General features: G+C 41.7%; 1 protein-coding gene across 3 annotated transcripts in view; it reads right to left on the reverse strand.

The window, feature by feature from the left end:
- The window catches only part of GABRA2 (gamma-aminobutyric acid type A receptor subunit alpha2), a 45,738-nt gene that overhangs the window by 19,677 nt on the left and 3,840 nt on the right, over positions 1-22,221 (reverse strand). For all 3 annotated transcript variants that reach the window (XM_048509602.1, XM_048509601.1, XM_048509603.1), the window contains exons 2-4: positions 10,273-10,493; positions 9,091-9,173; positions 472-615 (exon numbers count right to left, since the gene is read on the reverse strand). In XM_048509602.1, the coding sequence (XP_048365559.1) occupies positions 472-615; positions 9,091-9,173; positions 10,273-10,493 (448 nt within the window). The remainder of the gene's footprint in view (positions 1-471; positions 616-9,090; positions 9,174-10,272; positions 10,494-22,221) is intronic.

Consider the following 22,221-nt stretch of genomic DNA (forward strand, 5'->3'; position numbering starts at 1 on the left):
GTAATGGAGTGTCATCTGCATATCTCAAAATTGTTAATATTGCTTCCGCCAGTTTTTATTCCACCTTCATCTAAATCTAATCCAGTTTTCTTTATGACATGTTCTGTATATTGATAGAATGGACAGGGAGGTAAAATACATCCTTCTCTGACACCTTTGTCAACTGAAAACCATTCTGTTTCTCCATATTCAGTGCTAACAGTAGCCTCTTGTTCAGAGTACAGGTTTGCACATCGAAGGACTTAGATGTTGTGGCATACCACTTCATTTAATAACCAACTATAGCTTTTCATTAATCAATCAAATTATGAATCCACATTAAGTAGGGGGCCCACCAAAGAACAAAATACAAAAATTCAGAAATCTAAAACAAAATATGCCAATATGAAAGATCAAGTCCAAACATTACATCCCAAGCACAGCCTGACACAACAACATGTTATTTTTACCACTCTTTTTCATCATACTAACCTGTACTTGATTTACTTGTTTCTTGTCCAACTGTTTGACCTAAAAGATCATACTGATTCAATCTTGAACCATCTTCAGCTACCTCCACTGAATTAGATGCATTGTAAGTCCACTTGTAAGTCACTTCTGAAATCGTATATGCGTCTGCAGGAAAAAGTAACAATAAGATGATGCTTTGTCACAGCCAAAATACAGATATATATATTTGGTATGAACCTCTCAGGATAAATCAGTAAAACCTCTGGCTTAGACATTCTCCCTAACCTTTTGATATTTCAAATTATCTTGGCTGTGTGAGAACACACAGGAAGGGTGAAATCTCCTGTCCATGGGCTGGATAAATAAATGGAGTTAGTGGAGTTCTGTTTGTGCTAGATCACATGCAACCCTTTCCCTCTTTACACATTATAGCACTTTCCTCTTTAAATATTATGGTGCCCAGAAATGATTGCATAAAAACTTTCACAACAGTTCTATTGCACATGGACATTTTGTACTGGATCCAACGACAGGATGTACTCATTACTTTCCAATCCAATAGCTGCCCTAAAGACCTGTATGGGTAGAAAGGCCATATAAATGCACAAAATATATTAAAATATGAAGCCAACTTTAACGGAGTTTGAGACATAATTATCTTCTTTAAAGTCTTCTTTGTGAGCGCCAGCATGGCATACTGGTAAAAATGTGTACTAACAGTGCAATTCATGGGGAGGCAGGCACATTTGCTGTGACTGGGATATTTCGAAATGTAGCAGGTGACCAACTTACCCTATTAAGCTTGCATTTCGACTTAATTAACCTTACAGGACTAACCAAATTCCAAACGGCAGGAGAATACACCTATGTGTCATCTCGTGGTTGCTGTGACTGGGGATGGTGCAGGTGCAGCACCGTCTTATCACCTTTAAAGGAGTTTCAGGTGGCACAGGAAGTTGGAAAAAGAGAGAAATCCCCGATTATCCAAAAAACCTCACACAGGCCAACGGCTTAAGCCATGTTTTTTAGTGGCATAAGTCCATGGCTGCTGTTGAGGGTGTACCTGGGATGAAAGCCCTTTGGAAGCTGACTAAAGATGGCTCCACCATTGGAAAACCCCCACCCACACTGGTGTGGACACTTGCACTGGTCGAGTGGCAATGCAGCAGCAACTTATAGTTTTGGGTGCCGCCAAGTCATATGGTGCGCTGCCGCCAGCATATTTGCCTGCTGCCACATTTGTACCTTACAACAGCAGAATGGGCACCCACATTGGTGTGCCCTCATGCTGCTTCCAGGAGTCCTTCTCCCATCTCCGCCCCCCCCCCCCCCCCCCCATAAATTGCACTGTTAGGATCTAAGTTTGAATCCCCACTCTGCAAGAAAAGTAGGTGGGGAATTTTGGGCCAGTCACTCTCTGAGTCTACCCTACTTCACAGGAGTTTTGTTGCGTGGAAAACACGGAGAAAGGGAGAAAAATAAAAGCCACTTTGGAGTTGTCACTGGGGAGAAAAGTAAGGAATAATTATTGAAATACATTTGAAGTGTGAAAAATGATTATCTATGTTTGTAGTTCTTAGAGATATTTTTCCTTACCTTCATAACAGCCCATATGGTGACAGTATTTTTTTACATGAATATACTGAATGTCCTAAGAACAATGCAACCTAATTAGCTTTGGCTTTGAAATCAAGCCAACTGTAATCTAAAAATGAAGAGCAGATGGATATATATTTTGTCTGAAGTATCCTGCGTCTTTCTCTACCATATTAATCTTAAATACTACTTGTCAGACCATTAGTTTAATTGAAAAAATAATCGGACTGCTGTAGACCATTAATAAAACCACTAATCTTCAATGGATCTGGTACAAAACAGTTTTTTTCTGTTGCATTATTTTAAAAAACACTCACCATTAGTTGAAAATCTATAACAACAATTACATGTTCACATTAACCAACAAAATAATGCAGTTTTTGCAGCATGAAAATATAATATACAGTGTAACACATTAATATAAAATATACAAACCATAATCCACAGAAGATACTGTGCGGGTAAGTGAAAAAAGTTATTTCTTACAATAGTCATATACAATTTGTTTTGCTCCGCTTGCATTTTTACAGAACCTGCATAAAGTAGCAAAGTTATTGCTACCATATCTTTGCAGCACATGAGGAATTTTGAATACGATCTGTAGCTCCAGTCAATCCATATATAACTTTGTTTTATGAAATGGTGCTACTTCAGATGATATATTAAATTTTACAATGCCCTTGAAAAAATAATCCTAAATATACTTTGATTGTTTTCAGATGAGTTGGCTATCACTACACAAAGGCAGAGAGGGATCTTAATATTTCAGTAGAAACTGCCAAATCAGTGCTGACAGTGAAAAATATAAGTTCTATGCTAAAAATTAACAAGAAAGGAATCTTTAAAAAAACACCAGGAAGTTGTCAAAAATATCTACCACAAATTAAGAGAGAATAGGAATATGTTGATTCTAAGAAGGCCATTCAAATGCAGCAAAGTGCATTTTGAAAAGGTCCCAGAAAATGTGGCAGTTCCAAGCACTCTAGTGTCATAACATACCCATTCAGAATCATAAAACAGCACTTTGGGGGCATCCTGAAGACTAACAATTTATTCCAGCATAAGCTTTTATGAGCCATCACTTACAGCCCCGTCCAAGCGGTCAGGACGGCAGCCGCCAAGCCAAGACTGAACTGCCCTGCCGCTCCGAGAGAGGCTTGCAAAACACAACAGCCTCCCAGCTGCCAAAAAGTCTCTATGGGGATGAATTTTGGGTTGCAGAAGTCTAAATTTCCTGCTACTGCCATAATCCGGCAAATGGCTAGGTTCCTCCTCCAGCCATGCCCCCGGACTGCCCCTGCTACACTGGTGGTGGTAGGGGTGCTGCAGTGCTGGGTGATGCACTGCTAGAGACCAGCAGTGGCCGCATGCCAGCAGTTTCACCTCTTCACTGGGTTGCCCGGGGAGTGCAAACATGCCAGCGTGAAGGTGTGCCACTCCCACAGTTTTCCTCCCTCCGCTAATTCATTGGCGGGGCTTCAATCTTAACATGTCACCATTTAGCGATACCAATCCTAGTCCAGCAAGATAGCCTTTCATGGTGGTAGGGGTGCTGCAGTGCTGGGTGATGCACTGCTAGAGACCAGCAGTGGCCGCATGCCAGCAGTTTCACCTCTTCACTGGGTTGCCCGGGGAGTGCAAACATGCCAGCGTGAAGGTGTGCCACTCCCACAAGCCCTCTCCCCGCCCCCTCCGCACCATTGGATGGGGCTCTCAATCTTTAACATGTCAAACATTTAGCGACTAATCCTAGTCCAGCAAGATAGCCTTTCATGGTTGGCCTTGGGCCTCATTTAGTGGTGGTACTCGCAGGATCAAGAAGATTGTGGAAAAGCGTAAAACAGAAAAACAGCACCACCAGAATGGCTGTTTGTATTAACACTACTACAATTTACCACATATCATATGGGCTGATACTTATTGCCTTCATCGACAGACTATACCGCTTTCATACTGGCCCGACGCGCGTATGAAACGGGCTGGAGTCGGTATGCAGCATTCGCGTGCTGACCCGAAGACGCTGGGACCGTCCAACCACGGGGCCCGGTCCTGGGAAGAGGCGGGATGTCGGGCGCCGTGGAAGCGCCGGGCGCCCCACCGACCCAGAACTTGTCCCTGGGCCTCCGGCATGTAAAGCCGAGGCCTGGGGACATGCCCCCTGGCCCTGCGTTGCCTGCTTTCGAGGGGGGGGTATGTCCCCAGGCCTCGGCGACGCGCCGGAGGCCCAAGAGGGTACAATGCGTAAGTGCCGGGCGGGAGGGGAAGCGTGAAGTCAGCGCTTTGCCGTTCGCTTCGGCAAGCGAAGCTTCCGCAACGGCGTATTCCCGAAAAGAACGCTTCCCAGCGTTCTGGGAATACGCCGGCTTCAGGCCAGGCGGGCGGCGCGAGGGCAGCGCGGCTGCGCTGCAGTTGCGCCCCCCCCGTGCGAATGGCGGCCTGGAGACGGCGTTTTTACCGTCTCCAGGCCGTCATTTTCTGCCCGTGCGGAAACGGCCTATAAGAACTGTACCAGAAGCAACTGCCACATCAGCATATTGACTATTGGGAGCCAACCTATACACAAATACACTTTGGAAGTGTATTTGAGTTTACAGCTTTATATGATGTATATCTATTTGCTTTAGGAATTCTTCCATGTTAATTTGTTATTTCCAGAATTAAACATACATAGAGGTTTAATAATCTTTATTTAATTGTAATAGTATTAATACATACAGCCATTCTGGTGGTGCAATTTTTTTTGGTTTGGTTCTTTATTATTGTTCTGCATGTTTCCCCTTTTTTTGTAATTAATAAATTGAATGGTTTTAATACAGCAATAAGCCAGCTATCCACAAACTATATACAATATACATTACAAATATTAACATATTATAAAATATGTATAAAACACTTACAAATCAAAATATTGTGTTCTAAATGAATAAATCTCATAACAGGACACATTAGTACTTAATCAGCTCCCTATTTTAACAAACTCTTGTGCTTTTTGTATGCTATTGCACAAAACTTTGCTACCTGATGGGGGACATTAGTCTTTATCTTCTAACAGTCTTTATCTCCTAACAGACATCAGTCTTTATCTTCTAACAGAAATTCCCTGACCTCCTGCTCGTGATCTTTAATTGCTGGATTACAGTATTGCAGCAGTAAAGGTTGAATTAGTAGATTCTTTTTTGTTTTAAGCAGTTCACATTGTAACAGGATATGTATTATGGAATCCACTATTCCTGAATTGAATATGTGCTTCCTCATATACTAGGGTTTTTGTTTTCAAATTTACCAGTTAACATAGGCCCCTTCAGCACACGCAAAATAATGCGTTTTCAAACCACTTTCACAACTGTTTGCAAGTGGATTTTGCCATTCCGCACAGCTTCAAAGAGCACTGAAAGCAGTTTGAAAGTGCATTATTCTGCATGTGTGGAATGAACCATAGTTGAGGGAAAGGCATTAAAACGGGCTCTAGAAAAAGCCCATTGAAACTTTGCAGTGGTTATGTTTTGAAGATAGGATGCCATTGCTAAGCCTACCCAAGATTTTAAAGGCTTGTACATGACAGGGAGAACAGCATTGTCTAATTGAGAATCAATATAATCAAGGTGGCAATAGACAAATTTAGTTGCAGAGTATTATCAAAGGCTTTCACGGCCCGATTCAACTGTTTGTTGTGGGTTTTCCGGGCCGTGTGGTCGCAATCTGGTAGATCTTGTTCCTAATGTTTTGTCTGCATCTGTGGCTGGCATCTTCAGAGGTGTATCACAGAGAGAAGTCTGGACACATTGTGTCCAGTGTCTGTTACACCTTGGAGAAATGTTGGAATACAAATAGGAGAGATAGGTACCAACTGAAGTTGGTTAAAGGGGCTGAACCAGTTGTGTCCCTTCTTGGCTCTGATTACATCCAGTTCAGATTACATTTGGTTTAGATTACTGTACTTTGTTTCATGTTTGTCTCTGAAGACTGCTTGGAAAATGAGTTGGTTCATATTGCAGCTGCCAAAGAGCTGACTGGTGAAAGTTACCGGGAAAATGTACCATGAGTATTGAATGAACTTCACTGGCTGCCAATTTGTTTTGGGCACAATTCAAAGTGCTGATTCTTACTTTTAAAATATTAAATGGCTGGGACTTGGATAACTTAACCGTCTGCTGTGCAACTCAGCCCAATTGTTGAGATCATTATCAGAAGCCCTATTCCATATGCTCCAATCCTCAGAAATTAGACAGGAGGGGGGAGTTCTGTTGCATTGCTTTGCTTACAGAATTCTATCCCAGCATCCATTGTTTTTAGTTTCAGATGTCAGGTTAACACAGTTTTATTTCCCCAGGCTTTTAATGATGGATAATATTTTTTGTGATTCTGTTGCCCATTTGCTGCTGCTGCTGCTGCTGACTTTTGCTACTGTTATCAACAGTTGCAAATTTAAATGCTGCTGGTTTTAATTTCAATTGCATTGCTGCTTCTGTTTGTTCTTCTACTTCACAACAGACTGTAAATGGCTTTAGACCTTTTTTTTAAATGAGCACAGATATGAAATAAATGAAGTTTAGGATAGCAGCATGCAGCCTAGCACTGGGAGAAAGATCTGGCAGAGAGAGAAAGAGAAGACTTGCTCTGCATGCAGAAGCATTTCTTTCCCTCCTGTTTGTTTCTATTTTGTGTGTGTGTGTGTGTGTGTGTGTGTGTGTGTGTGTATTGTAAGCTCCTTTGGATCCCACTATAGAGAAAAGCAGGATATAATGAATAATTTAAAGCAATGCAAATGTCTGCAAGTGCTGAGACTGTAAATGTTCTTCACTGACCCCACACATATATACCTACCTACCTGGTATGAGAGTATAATTTCTAGGTTTAAAGAAATGATTTGTGTATAAGTATCTAAGTGCTGTCAAGTTACAACTGACTTATGGCAACTCCTACATTAGAGGCACATGAGAAGCAGAGGTGAGTTGCCGTTGTTTTCTTCTGCCAAACCTTGCTTTGTGGCTTTCCATCCAAGCACTGTCCCAGCTTAGCTTCTGAGATCAGATGAGATTGGGCTATATACTATGTTGCCTTCCTTCAAAGTGATTTGTAGACAGGTGTAATCTAAGATTCTCCCAGTAATTAAGGGACTAGCTGATTGTTATCTCTCCAACCCAACCAATGTTCACACTACAGTTTTGAATGTCACCCACATTCTTGTGGCCAACAACATATTTTTTGAGAGATAACTGCAGGGATACTAATTAATTATTTTTTTAAAAACCTCTTGAGTTATGATCACAAGCAAATGGAAACTAGCGATGTGAGGCAATTATTGGAATGAAAAGCTCATCTACATTTTACATTTAGCACACAGATAATGTTATTTGACTGTAGGATTTTGTATACATTTTGACTGTAGCATTTTGTACGCATGTATCATTTTGTACGCATCTATTGGTGTGTAGATGGACAACTGTAATAGCTCAAAACATACTTATATATTTGGATAAAACAGTTCACTGTGATGTCACTGGGATCAACTGCCATGACATCATTGAAACCCACCCATGACATTATCAACCCCCACACAATGAGTCTCAGAGGTTAGGATGGGACCTGGTAACCATAGTCCCTTCAGTGCACTCATGCCCTCTCTTAACAGGCCTGGAAGAAGGTGACATAACAGGCCTGGAAGAAGGTGAACTTTTGTTCAGAGTATATCTACGCTAACACCCACCGGGGGTGGGGGCAAAAGGGCTTGAGGTAGTGGCATGGCATTGCAGCAGCATGTTTACTCTCCCTGGGGAACTTACCTGGACATAGGAGGCAGACGTGCTGGAGGTCTCCTGCCCCTCAACCCAGCTGCTGCAAAACCTAAACGCCGGGGCAGTGGTGGGGCTGTTCTGGCATACCATTTAATGCCAGTGTGGGGAGGGCAGGCCGAGACATTTCTGGTGGTAGAACTGAGGTTAGTTGACTCCATCCAGGGTTTAAGTCTGGGAGCATGGTGCCCCAGCCCTCGGACTTACACCACCCTTTGGATGCAATAATGTACCCTTTGGATGCATTAAATGCCTGGGGTCCTCATACCTTCATGACCATCTGACTCCATATGTCTCTGCATTCTACAGAGGTGAATTTAGTGGCAGTCCCTCACCCCTCAATGATGCAGCTAGCTTCTATCCGGGTCAGAGCTTTTACAGTTCTGGCTGCTGCTTAATGGAACACTCTTCCTCCAACCGTTACAGCCCTGCGGGACCTTGGTGAGTTCCGCAGGGCCTGTAAAACAGAGTTGTTCCACTGGGCCTTTGGGGAGGCTGGCCATGGATTGCCTGCCGCCACCTGATGCCCCCTATATCATCCATTGTACCATCTTCGGCATTCTGTTGGTCCCCTCCTGAGCGTGGGATCAGGCGCCACCAATAAATATGTGGGATACTGCTGCTGTTTTTAAATAATTTTAATGTGCTATTCATATTTATGTATTGTTGAATATTGTTGTTTGCCTTCTTGGCCTTAATGTACATTGATCAGATTAATAATAATAATAATAATAATAATAATAATAATAATAATAATAATAATAATAATAATAATAATAATAATAATAATAATAATAATAATAATATAAGCCTTATAGAGGTTTTCTGGCAGCAGGGTTTTTTCACCTTTTTTTGCTCCTTGCACTGCTGGAAAAACCCCTTGGAGGTGGTGGGGTGGTACTAAAGCAGTGCTGCACCGTGCCACCGAGAGTTTTGGTTGTGACTGTGTATCAGGTACTGAACTGTGTTTATGGTAGCACTAGATTTCTTAGCTATATCGCTCCCATACTAATAAACCTGGTTAATACGCTGCAAAAAAGTTTGTGATGAATTAGGTTTCTGAAAAACCAAAAACCCAGGGAGTTAGCAGTATGTTAAAAGTGCAAGAAACAACACCCTCAGAATATACATAATATGGTATGACATTGCTGAAGCACACATACATTTGAGCAAGGCCAAGAGAAATAATGAAATGTTGAACTACATGAAGTATTTACTAGCTGGAGGTCACATATTTAGCTATGTTACTTACAGCTGCCAAATTTCAATGGGCATGAATGGGCGTCCATAGGGAAGTCTTCTAAGTGCATTGGACATTCAGCCTGGACAGTAAGCCTGGAAGGCAAAATACACACTTCAGTATGCAACTGACAGGTCAAGAAAAACAATTCAACAAAAACTAGATGTGTTCGTGTTGGCCTCTGAGATGAAACTGTCATTATGGTAAACTAATTAAAATCTAAATCATTCTTCCTTTGTGCAATACACTGTCCTTCACATGATACTGCCTAAACTTAAAAGGAGCCATTTGAATGAAATAATTATGTAGTTCTAGACTGTCAGGCATGAACTCCATAGGAATGAAGAGCTGCGGTCTCCAGTGTAGAATGTGCCTGTCTGCAGAGAAAATGATTCAACAACTTTGTTGTGGTTGTATACCAATCAAACAATCTATATGTATAAAAATCTATCAGTGCATTTTTCTGCTGACAGGTAATCTCCCAAACTACTGGACTGATTGCTTTGAAATTTTCACACAACGTCGCATTTGTGTGTGGCCAGGTTTCCATACGGCTTCCACACCTCCTGTTGTGTACATGCCACACCTGTGACAGTTGGAACCACAGTTCTGTTCTGCAACAGTGCCATCTGCTGGCCATCAAAGCAACACCCTCTGATACAAGGGAACCAACCATGACTTCCTTGAAAACCGCTGCCATCTGGAGTTAAACGGATGGGGTCTGCCATCTGGACATGGCCCACTCACCCTAGTACTACATAAATAACTTAAGCAAAGCACAGACAAATCTTGAGGTTGATGTCATGAAAAGCACCCATCATTACCTCAGGCTACCCACTCCATTAGAAGCGACATAGGACATGTACAAACTTCTACGCTGTCTTTCCATTGTTAAAGAGAGATGACCATTTGCAAGAGAAGCTGTGCGTTAAATAATTCCATTGTGTACGTGGAAAATATAGGCTATCATAATGGCTTGTATATATGTGTATCTTATATAGTTAAGAGCTCTGGTGGGGATGGAATGCTTCTCTGTATCAAGGGCTTATGTGAAAAGGGCAATTTGCTTTGTCATTATGGGCTCCTCCTGCACATACAGATGAAGTGAAAGGCTGAGTAAAAGGATTAATGAGTTGACACTAATATGTAAGAAGCCTGCCAGAAAAATGACTAGAAAAAGATGAAGCAATCTACCTCATTGTATATAAAAGTGTCCCATCGTCTTGGATTCGTAGCAGCTTGTTGGGCATTGTCATGTTATGGGCTACTGACTTCTTTCCATTGTGAAAGAATGTATCCGGAGTCCAAATTTTGCTGGCCATTAAGTTGTTCAGCCGAAGAATATTCATTGGACCCTTAAACTTTAATCTCTCGTCTTTCCACTTTTGGCGAAAGAAAACATCTATTGTATATTCCTATGATGGGAAAAAATGATGTCTTTACACAATTATCATATAGCAACCGTTTCACATGGACAACTTTGAGTCATCAACAAAAGCAAGGAGGAAAGGGAAATACTTTAATTTCATTGATTGAATTGATTGAATACAATTTTAATTGAATTTAATTGAATACAATTTCAATTTTTTTGCCTAGGAAATTCTGAACAATTTCAGTTGGGTGAAACGTATATCAGTGATAACAACCAGACCCAAATCTAGGCCAGAAGTATATTTTCTTTACCTGAATGTCTAGTTTGTTTCCACAGAAGACTGCAATTCTTTCACTCAGTGTTTATGGATAACCTTGATAACATCACAATCAATATACTGCATTCCAATGCTGGGTTGTTGTTTTTTTCACCTTTTTTCAGGCTTGATTTGTAGTGATTTAAAAAAACAACCCTTGAATCACAATTTCAGCACAATTATGTTCCACGAAGACAACCCAAGTACCATTTAGACTTTCCAGGCAACTGTTCCCTTAAAATGTTGTCTTTCTTCTTTTATATTATTTCCAGTTCCACATAAGTGGTGGTCTCTAATGAAGCCTGCTGAGTGACCTTGGGCAAGTCACAGTTCCCTCAGAACTCTCTCAGCCTTAGCAACCTCACAAGGTGTCTGTTGTGGGGAAGGGAAGGTGATTGTAAGCTGCTTTGAGACAGCTGAGAAATCCAAACTCTTCTTCTACTACTACAGTTTTGCACTTTTCACAACCCACTGTTAATTTAGTGGTTATTTTGTAACTTATAATAAAAATAAACAATGTCATAAAAATACAAGCAATTATTTGGGCAGGCTACCATACAGGAAGCAGTATTAAGCCCTTTGTTCCCTCCACATTCCTAAAGTGCTATGAATGGATACAATAACAGTTTATTCATGAGTGCCACAGGAGAATTAGAGCCAGCCAGTAGAGAACATGAGGTAATTAGACAGACAACAGTGCATCAAAGGCAAAATCATAGGGATAGCCAGAGCCTCTGCTGAAAGGGATATACATCTGAGTATTAAGATTGCCAGCCTGAGGTTAGCAATGGGCAGGGTATTGACAAGTCAAATTTAACCATAGACTTTTGGCCAAATTTCAGAAGATTGATGGTAATATAATTATGTCACTTTTGGGCACTTCTGGGCAATGTGATAGTACCACATTGCCTGCAAAATCAAAACCCTCTTATTTATTTCTCACCACCTGGCTAAACAGTGTTGAGGAAGGCCAGTGAGGGACATGCCTGGTAGACATACAGAAGCTCCTCTCTGTGGGGGTTATTTTTTTTTTCAATTCCACCAGAAGCTCAAGATCATTCTGGAGCACCCATCACTATAATCATGAAGAGTTCCATAAATAACTGAAACTCTGCAAATCAGCTGATTTGGGGACACCAACTATCAGTACAGCACATCACTCTGAATGGTTATGGGTAATACATTCCAACTTACAAGCATAAGCACTTTAAAGTTGTTACTATACACTTGAGATCGGAGTTCATGGGACAGCCCTGAATTGGCTGTCCTCATTTCTCCACAACCAGGGATGGTAGGTCGTGTTGGGGGGAGAGAACTCCAAACGGCACCCCATGATCTGTGGGGTGCCGCAAGGGGCAATCCTCTTCCTGATGATTTTTAACATCTACGTGTGTTCCTTGGCTGGGTTAGTTCAAAGTTTCAGGCTGTGGTATCACCAATATGCAGATGACACCCAGCTCATGTTCATGATGGCTGGTTGCCTGGCTGGCCGCATTCTGCCCCTGGGACTCTCCAGCTTTGTTTAGAGGCTGTGGCTGGTTGTTTGACAGCGAGTTGGCTGAAGCTGAATCCAGTGAAGATGGATGTTCTGTCAGGGGAAGAGGCCAGTTAACGTTTGCCTGCCTACGCTGGATGGCGAGGTCCTGTATTTGGCCTCATCAGCCAAAAGCCTGGGGGTGACCTTTCGTTGGAGGCCCAGGTCTCCAAGACCACCTAGTCTGCTTTTTACCACCTGCGTCAGGCACGGCAATTGGCTCCGCACCTCTCCAGTTCTGACCTAGCCACAGTAATTCACGCAATGGTCACCTCCAGACTGGATTACTGTAGCTCTCTTTATGCTGGCCTTCCTTTGTCCATGACCTGGAAACTAAAGCTTCTCCAGCATGCGGCAGCCAGGCTCCTTTCTGGAGTGCAAAGTGGAGACCGGATTATTCCGGTCTTATCCCGCCCCCACTGGCTGCTGACTGAGTACCGGATCATGTTCAAAGTGTTACTGTTAACTTTTAAGGCTGTGAGTGGTCTTGGACCTGCATACCTATGAGACCATCTCTCCTCATATTGCCCCATTAGGTCCCTCCACTCATCAGAGGGAAGCCTACTGGAGGTCTTTGGCCCAAAGGAGGTCTAGCTGGTTTCCACAAGGGCCAGAGCTTTCTCAGTCCTGGCCCCTACCTGGTGGAATAAACTTCCTGATGAGATCAGGGCCCTGTGGGACCTGAATGAGTTCCATAGGGCCTGTAAGAGGAAGCTTTTCTACCAGGCATTTTCCACCTAACCAGCCGGCCTGAACCATTATAGTCACTGGCCTCCCATTGGTGTAGTAGAGGTGGGTTTTCAACGCCATCTGTCAGTTATTTTAATGTTTTAAATGTTGGATTGATGTGTTACTGTTGTTTTAATTCTGTAAATTTTATTGTTGTTTGCTGCCCTGAACCTGGTTGGAAAGAGCGATTGTAAAAACAAACAAACAAAATAACAAACAAACAAATGAAGTTTCTTAACTAACTGCAGAATACAAGTGTAGTTTCCAAATTAAAAAAAACACATCTTTTATAACAGTCAATCCAAATACAATTCCTTTGCATACAGAATTTTGTATAAATACTGTTTTGTTCACACCAGAACAGAACAACTGAAGCAATATCTAAAAATGGAAAATAATAAAAGTACCTAAATTAGGACATGATCCTGCTCCTCAGTTCTCATTAAATGGACATTTTCTGTGGGACACATACACATGTGTACATGCACACACTTGCACACATGCACATACTCTCTCTCTCTCTCTCTCTCTCTCTCTCTCTCTCTCTCTCTCTCTCTTTCTCTTCCAGACTTGATATTGCTGTATGAATTCACATCAAATGGAAAAGAAGATATAACACAATTTATATATATGATAGCTGCTAAGGCAAAAATATGAGTATATATAATCATGTTGCTTATATTCATGTAAACACAATTAAATATCTCTCACCTCTACTATGGTAAATTTACTTTAAAGAAAATGATCAACTTCAATAATTGTAAGAATTGTTTTCATTTCAGAGGGTTGATTTAGGCCTCTTAATAGCACACCCTTTATGATAATTACAAAAAAAATCTTGCTAAGTTGTGCGAAAAGTTGCAGTTGCTTTATTTATTTCCCTCATTAAAAATCTGCACACAGTGATAAACTTATATAACTACATCTTCACTGGCTGATGTGTGTCTTCTCCAGCGTTTCTTCCCTGTATTCCTAAGTTAGCTACAATTTCCTTACTGGTTGCTAGGACAATGATTACCTATCTAATAAATAGAAGACTAATCGCTAAAAGTGAGGGAATTGAGGTTTGTTTTTATTGTGCAATGCATAAACATCATCTTTTAATATGATCACATGAATAAAAGAACTGCATGTATATATTCCCATTGTGCCACTTCTAGTTATGTAATTGTGAACTTCAATTTCAGTTGTCTAGAAAGAAGGGAAACATCTTCAGAATAAGAGTACCTCAGTCAGGAATAGGGGGAATATATCCCTCTCATTTGTTTCCTTCACTATACATGCCGGCCCTTTCTGCACACACCAAATAAAATGTTTGAGGCAGGAAATAAAACATGTGGTTTTTAGCCCAAAACATTTCATTTCCTGCTTGCAAATGTTTATTTGCATGTTGATCCCTAGCATTTCTTTTTTAAAAAAACATTGTGAAAATGTTTTCACTTGCTGTGTGATCTCTTTAAAACATTGTTTGTGCCTCTCCACAATCCCTGGACTTTTTCATTGACACCATTTTCTGAACTTGCGCTGGGCTTCTCATCTGTATTTCCGTCAGGTTTTTTTTATTGGGGGGGGGGGATTGTGTCTATGTAGCTATGTAGGCACGACCCCTAGAACATTGAAGCTTTATAGCTATGAATCCATTAAGAGGTTTTGTAAAAATGGAACCACCACAAAATGGTGGTCAAGAAACATTTTGCAGCCAAACTGGGGATTTTGAAAATGTTTTGAAAACATTTGCCAAACATTTTCAGGGGCTTGTCCGGAATGGGCTATTGTCATGCCTCAAGTTCAAACACAGCAGGTTTGTGCTGAATAAACACTGTTGTGAAGCTCAATGTCCTCTTTATAAATTAGGACAAGCTCAATAAACCTTGCCCACCCCAAGAAGCATCCTCCAGTTCCATCCTCACTGCTCCAAGGAGTGCTCTCTTGAGCCTCAGTATGGTGAGGGTTTCCACTTCCTGTTACCAATGCAATGGGATTTACCACCCCCTGTGATGGCCTTGGCCTGAACACAGGCCTCAGAAGTTGCCTGCAGCCAATGTTGGGCCCAGCAAGAGTACAGTATTGGAGAAAACAAGAGGTGGAAGGCATATGCTGCCCTCTGTCCATAATAATCCAAGTAAAAAAATTCCTAAGATCCAATAGGTTCAAAGGCAGAGGTGCACTAAAAGAAGCATTGGAAATCTAGGAAATCTGACAGGTCTCATCAAGTAATGCAGAGATGACATTCTGCGAAAGTTTTAAGATGGATTCCAGCTGAATATCTTGAAACTGATTGGTCCAAAATAGGAAGGCAGCTTTGCACAAGAATTCAAAAACTCTTGAAATAATTTTAAGTTTACTGATTTTTGTCTTCTAATTTGTATTTAGTGCATCTATATGTTGGCCCATCGGAAAAGCAGTGTGGATCTAGTTACTTTACTTGCCTGTACATTTTGGTATAGTATTCTCTTAATAAACCATTAGGATGATGGGGTTTGCATTTCTTGCATGACAAATAGTGAGGATCCTTTTTTAATAATCATATTATAAAGGTTTTATAAGCTGAGAGATACTTGGGCCTTTTTTTTGGGTGGGGAAAAGGCAAAATATAAACATCCCACATAAATAATTGAAATATTTTTCACTAAACCAAAGAGTAGCATCCGGGTTGTGACTCACTTGAAGCATTAAAATCTCACGAGGATCCAGACTTGACAGCCTTTCACGTTGCTTGTTAATATTTTAGGCATATTTTCCATGAGTCAAGATTTGTATAGAATGTGACAGAGCATTCCAATCACTAGTCAACTAAACACAATCCAAAGTACATACCCATGGATGAGATGAATGTTGAAAGCAAGGGGTCCTCAGGTACTAAGCAAGCCCCCAAGAGAACCTGTATCAACATCTCTCATTTCAAGGAACAGGAAAGAAATGAAAGAAGGCTGGTCACCAGCAGAAAGGTGCTGGCTACAATGAAGAGGAGTAAAGGGGAACAATGAGAAAGGATGGGTGGGTAACATTCAATATCCTTTCTGTTCATTACCTTCCATCCTATCTGGGAAATTCTGCAATAGGTAATGCTATTAAAACACATTAAATGAAAACATTCACACGTTAGTCTTCAGAAAATTATCTCAAGAGTATTTATATCCTTTTTTAAATTTTTATGTATTTTACTAAACATATATCCTGCCTTTCTGCTCTCACGAGGATCAACAAATTAAAACATACGTAATAAAATTGCATTTAAAAACCTTTAAAATTGATTCTCCAGAACACATACCTACAAAGACACAAAAATAATAATCAAAACATTGGTCAAAAAGGAGGGACCACTGAGGAAACACCAAGCCAAACAAACAAACAAAAAGTTTTCACCTACAGTTGAAATATGGCAACAGATGGAGACAGATGAATCTCCCTGGGGAGCAAGTTCCAGAGTTTTGGTACCACAACTGAGAAGACCCTCTCCTTGGTTCCCACCTGCCTAAACTCAGAAAGTGTTGTTATGGAATATTTTCTGCCCAAAAATACTCATGAAGAAGGCGGTCAGCAGTAAGCAGTTTATTGAAGACACGAATGCAAGCATGGAGAGAGAGAAGCAGCTCAGGCGTCTCTCTCTGGGGTCTGCGTCGCAGCACAGCTCAATATTAAGGCTCCTACTCTGTCCCAGCGGCCCCTTCCTTTGGTCACGGGGCTCACAATCTACCTGCTTCTAACACATCTCCCTAGATACACTGGGGACTTTCCATATGCAGGTCTTAGCTAAGCTAGCATAGAATACTTTAATTAGGAAATTGGCTAATTCTATATGTGGCAAAAGCATGGGGCAAAATCCCGTTTTTCAGGCTACCATAGGCCTAGTTCCCTGCTCTTTTCTCCTTTTAGTTCCTCTTTTTCCTCTGCCTCATTTCCGTTGTTCCAAACATCTGTGACCTTCACACTCAGCTAAGTCTTTTAGGTATTTTTCCATATCAGTGTGGGCAAAGGTGCCTACAAAGATGACTTACAGTGGAGTAGGCAGTTCTTCATATATATGTTTGTTCCAAGCCACTTTAAAGGTCAACACTGCTACCTGGAATTGTGGCTGAAAACACATCTGCTGTATTGCTAGCTGGGCTGCCAACCTCCAGGTGGGGTGTGGAGATCTTCCAGAACTACAGAACTACAACTCATCTCCAGACTGCAGAGATTAGATGTCCTGAAGAAAATGTCTGCTTTGCAAGGTCAACTACATGGCTTTATAACCACTGAGGTTCTTCTCCTGTCTGAACACCATATTTTCCAGGCTTCACCCCTGATTCTTTAGGAATTTCCCAACCCAGAGTTGACAGGTCTGGTTGTTAGTAAGATTTAAAGTTCTCCTTCTAAAATTACTTTATTTGCACTCTTTTCTTGGAGCTTAGAAGTTTTATAAATAAGTGTTGTTTTATGAAACAATAGCTATCTGGACTCATGCTGGACAGATGGGTGGAGTGAGAGATTAGCTGCTCAGTCAACTGCCCACGGTGACTGCCCAGTTATTTAAAGCATTGTGCAGAGATGCCTTGTGGGTCCAAGATTGTGCATGCTTAAATCCCTTCAATAAAACAAGGGACTGGTTAAAAAAAAATCTGACCTCATTTTATTGGGATGCAAGGCACTATCTCCAGGTTATGCTGTGCCTTACATGTTGATCCTTGTGGGCCTTGGATATAGGGAAGGGGCAAGGTTTTTAGCATGCCTTCTCTGTATAGGAGATTCTGCATGGAATGAACTGCTATGGATGGTACATGCCCAGATACTGCATTCTGGGTCTGTGGCTTCCAATTCTTAAAGAGAGTGGCAACCTAAAATAATCCAGAAGTGGCTTCAATTTATTTTTATTTTATTTATTTATTGTTTGGACTTTTATACCGCCCCATCCCCGAAGGGCTCTGGGCGGTGTACAGTATAAATACAATATTAATATAGGTGAATAACTAAAACCATTAAAAACAGCGATAGCAACGATAATAACAATAATAGAGGCGTCCGACTAACCCCATTTTTAAAAATTCTCCCCGGAGGAGGAGGACAAGTCCCAAGATGACAGGCCCAGATGTAAAGAGCCAACTGGGGGGGGGGGCATTTCAGCGGCTGGTCCCTCCAAAGGCCCGGCGGAACAGCTCCGTCTTACAGGCCCCGCGGAACTCATTGAGGTCCCGCAGGGCCCTGACAGCCGGAGGGAGGGTGTTCCACCAGGCCGGGGCCAGAGCCGTAAAAGCCCTGGCCCATGTGGAGGCCAGCCACATCATTGAGGGGCCAGGGACCACTAATAAATTGGCGTCCACCGAACGGAGAGGCCGTGCAGGGACATATGGGGTGATGCGGTCTCGAAGATACGAGGGTCCCAGGCCGCGTAAGGCCTTGAAGATCAACACCAACACCTTGAAAATGATTCGGAACTCTACTGGGAGCCAATGCAGCTGGCGTAGCACAGGCTGAACATGATCATAAATGGCGCTGCCTGTGAGCAAACGCGCTGCTGCATGCTGAACCAGTTTTAGTCTCCGAATCAAATGCAAGGGAAGGCCCGTGTAGAGCGAGTTACAATAGTCTATGCTATATCTTATGCCCAAGGAGTGGAAACAGGAGGGGAAAAGAATACTTCACCATTCTATTTATTTCAGTCCTCAACTTATTTTTTTAAGCAGCCCAGAAACCACAGGGAATCAATGGGCTCAACACCGAAGTGTTTCTCCAAGCCAAAAACCACAGTTTTCCATTTCAGATTTTAGCAGGAGCAGAATTTTTCCCCATCTTAGCATTCAACCCACCTATGTGGTTATTGGTAGTCACCATGGGATCAAAAAGAAAAAGGTGATTTTATGATTAATTTAACAACCAATAATAATTCAATGACACTGAATCCCCATTAAATGGCCAACTTTAATAGAAAACAGTCACTGGAAAAAAGTGACTCTTCACACCCATCACTCCTTCACCCACATTTAGAAAAAATGCTACACATTTTTCTGAATAGAAGACCCTGCAATTATCAACTTAAATTAATAACATTTTTGTTTATGTTGATTACCAATTCAGAGTTATGGTCTTGTTTTTCAGTTGTTTTTCACTTGCGGGAGGAAGTAGTTTTCTTTTTTTTCCCCAGTGAACACAGCTTTTCCTCTCCGGCTAATGCCACAATGAATTTACATCACTGGCCTCTTTTGTAATTCTTTAGGGCTTTTCATCACAACACTGAGCTTACACATTTCATAAAAACAGCTATGAGACAGCTGAATCTCCAAAGGTGCAATCTGCTTTATCCTTGCACTTTGGCTTCCTTTTGTTAGTTCCCATTATTCTACATAATGAAGTTTAAAATCATCTCCGCTATATCTCTTCCGACTTTCACCTTTGACACAAAGCATTATTGCTAATGCACTTCTCTAAACTTGCAATGGAGCTACTAAAAGGAAGTCTGGATTTGGAAACAAAAAGAGGTAACTGGGGTTTTCAGCAGTGTCTGAAAGGTAAACTAGACATTACCCTGTGGCCATGTGTAATGAAGTTTCATCAGCCACTTTTTTTTTGGTAGAATGCCCTAACAGGGGGATTTTCAATTGAAGGAAAAAGAGAAGGTTTAACTGCAAACCCATCTGTCTGTTTTTCCTTACAGTAAGCTACCCCAAAACTTTCTTGCTTCCTCTTGGGATTCTAGAATACAAGAGAAGGGATAAGCTAGGGAAACTGGCACTGTTGGGGAAAGGAAAATGGGGTTTCAGTACACTTTGTTTTGAGTATGGGGAAACAGGCTGTTGCATCATTGAAGTAATCTCCCTATAAGCATAAAATGTTTGCTAAAATTCAGCCTCATCCTTATCTCATTAAAAATGTTATATTCCTTTTGGAATGTCTGTGCAGAAGTGTAGCTTCAAGGGGACAGGGGGGATGGGCCAGGCAGGCGCCCCTGTAGGGGTGTGGCGGGGGTGTTCCGGGGGTGTAGTGTGGCATTCCAGGGTGGAACGGGGCGGAGGACGCACCTGTGTACAGGGCACTTTCCTTCCTTGCTACGCCTCTGTGTCTGTGCAAGGGCTTATTTGGGCCCTCAGTACATTATCTAGATATAATTAAAGTGCACTATTTCAGAAGGTAGGCTTACTAGGTTGTGAGTCACAGCAGGCAAACGTCTACTCTCATGCTCCATCCTCCAGAGAGCCAGTGTGATGTAGTGATTAAGAGCAGTGGATTCTAATCTGGAGAACCGGGTTTGATTCCCCACTCCTCCACATGAGCAACGGACACTCCACATGAGCTGCTCCTATACCTGATGCCAGTCGGGTGACCTTGGGCCAGTCACAGTTCATTCAGCATTCTCTCAGCCTCACCTACTTCACAAGGTGTCTGTTGTGGGGAGAGGAATAGAAAGATATTTGAAAGCCGCCTTGTGTCTCCTTAGAGGAGAGAAAGGTGGGGTATAAATCCAAACTTTTCTTCATCTGCCATGCTAGATCTATGGAGCAATGGGAGGAGAAAAAGGGGGGAAATGATGATGTGAACACTGTGAAATCACATCCCAGAAAGCATGTGATAAGGATCATCGAGAGTGGGTGTAATCCTATAGCGACACAGATGCTGTGACATCACTTCCAAGTGACCACTGGGTGTGATACGAAAGGTCTGTGACATTCCCCCTCCCTAGGCTTTGATGCCAAAATTTTCCTGAGCATTGCCATCAGAGGAGGTCTGGCAACCCTACCTGAAAAATATTTAGCATGGATGCTAGGGCTGCCATCTCTGGGTCAGGATATACCTAGAGATGTTGAGGTTGGAGCCAGGAGACGGTAGGACTTTGGGAGAGGAGGAACTTCAACAGGATATAATTCCCTAGAGCCCACCTTCTAAAGCAGGGGTCTCCAACCTATGGCCCTCCAGATGTTAATGGACTATGACTCCCATGAGCTCTGCCAATCGGCCATGCTGACAGGGGCTTATGGGAATCAAAGTCCATGAACATTTGGAGTGCCATACATTGGAAACCCCTGTCCTAAAGTATCCATTTTCTCCAGGGGAAATATCCAATTTTTCAAATTTGTGTACAATCCTATCTATGAGTTCAGAAGATTTCTACTAAAAGGTATGTGATGCATCATTTAAAAGGCTTTCCCTGTTGCTTTAGAAACTGGCTATTCTACATTACCAGTGCGCATCACATTTAGCAAAATAAAAATAAAAAGCTAGTTCATGAGTTAGGGCTAATAAGAATCCCTAACACTAGTAAGCACTTAAACCATTTTTATATAGCTGGCTATTTATCTGCCAACATTCCTGCGGCTAATGGCTTTGGCTGTCATTTTGAGTCACAGATTTTCATTTCCACAAGGGCCCTCTTGAGAGCTATCATTTTCATAAATGCTAAGAAGAATTCCATTCTCTTGGGGTTCCATTTACACCCAAGCAAAGCATGTGTGAAATGCTGCCAGATGCATCCTCTAGCCAGCTTTCTAGATTAAAAAAAAAGGTTCACACCTACATGCAGTGCAAAAATTGGCCCAACTGTTCCCAGTCAATGAGTTATCACATGGGGAAAACTCCCGCTATTCACTGGAGTAATTTGCTATCTTTAATCATTTTGCTCGAGCTAAACTTTACATGTGCTCCATGGCTAGCATTGTACTTGCAATGCCTTGTTAAGATCAGAATGTGCTATTTCAACAGGGACTGGGAAATTAAAAAAGAAACAAGAACAGAAGTGGACAAATTGAAATGTCATATCATTTAATGCATGCCAGGTGAAAATAGGCCTTCTGTGATGAAAATGAACTTATATTGTTAATAAATATGGGCATTTCTGCATGCTTAATCAGAACAGGCTTTTTTAAAAAAACTGGACATGTTGCCAACTTAGTGACTAGATGTAGTACAGAGCTATATTGGGAACAACTGGTGTTGGGGACCTCTTGATGCAAATTTCAGCCTCCAAAAGCGAGCAATAGCAATATTCTGCTATGGATTTGAGTCACAGTGCCAGAGTTAAGTGAAAGAGTTAATTTTCCACACTCTCACCAATTGAAAGTAACCTCTACTGGACTGCCTTTAGTTAAACATGAGTGATCATTTCTCTGTTTGGATTTCAGATCCACTGGTGAATACATACAGCACCCTCTAATACGGGAGCAGGGGATGGGGGCGGAGTGGAGTTCGCTTTTTTCTCCATACTCAAAATTATTCTAAACTGTA

Source organism: Sphaerodactylus townsendi, linkage group LG10 (genome assembly GCF_021028975.2).
Source record: "Sphaerodactylus townsendi isolate TG3544 linkage group LG10, MPM_Stown_v2.3, whole genome shotgun sequence".
In the NCBI taxonomy this organism is placed as follows: domain Eukaryota; kingdom Metazoa; phylum Chordata; class Lepidosauria; order Squamata; family Sphaerodactylidae; genus Sphaerodactylus; species Sphaerodactylus townsendi.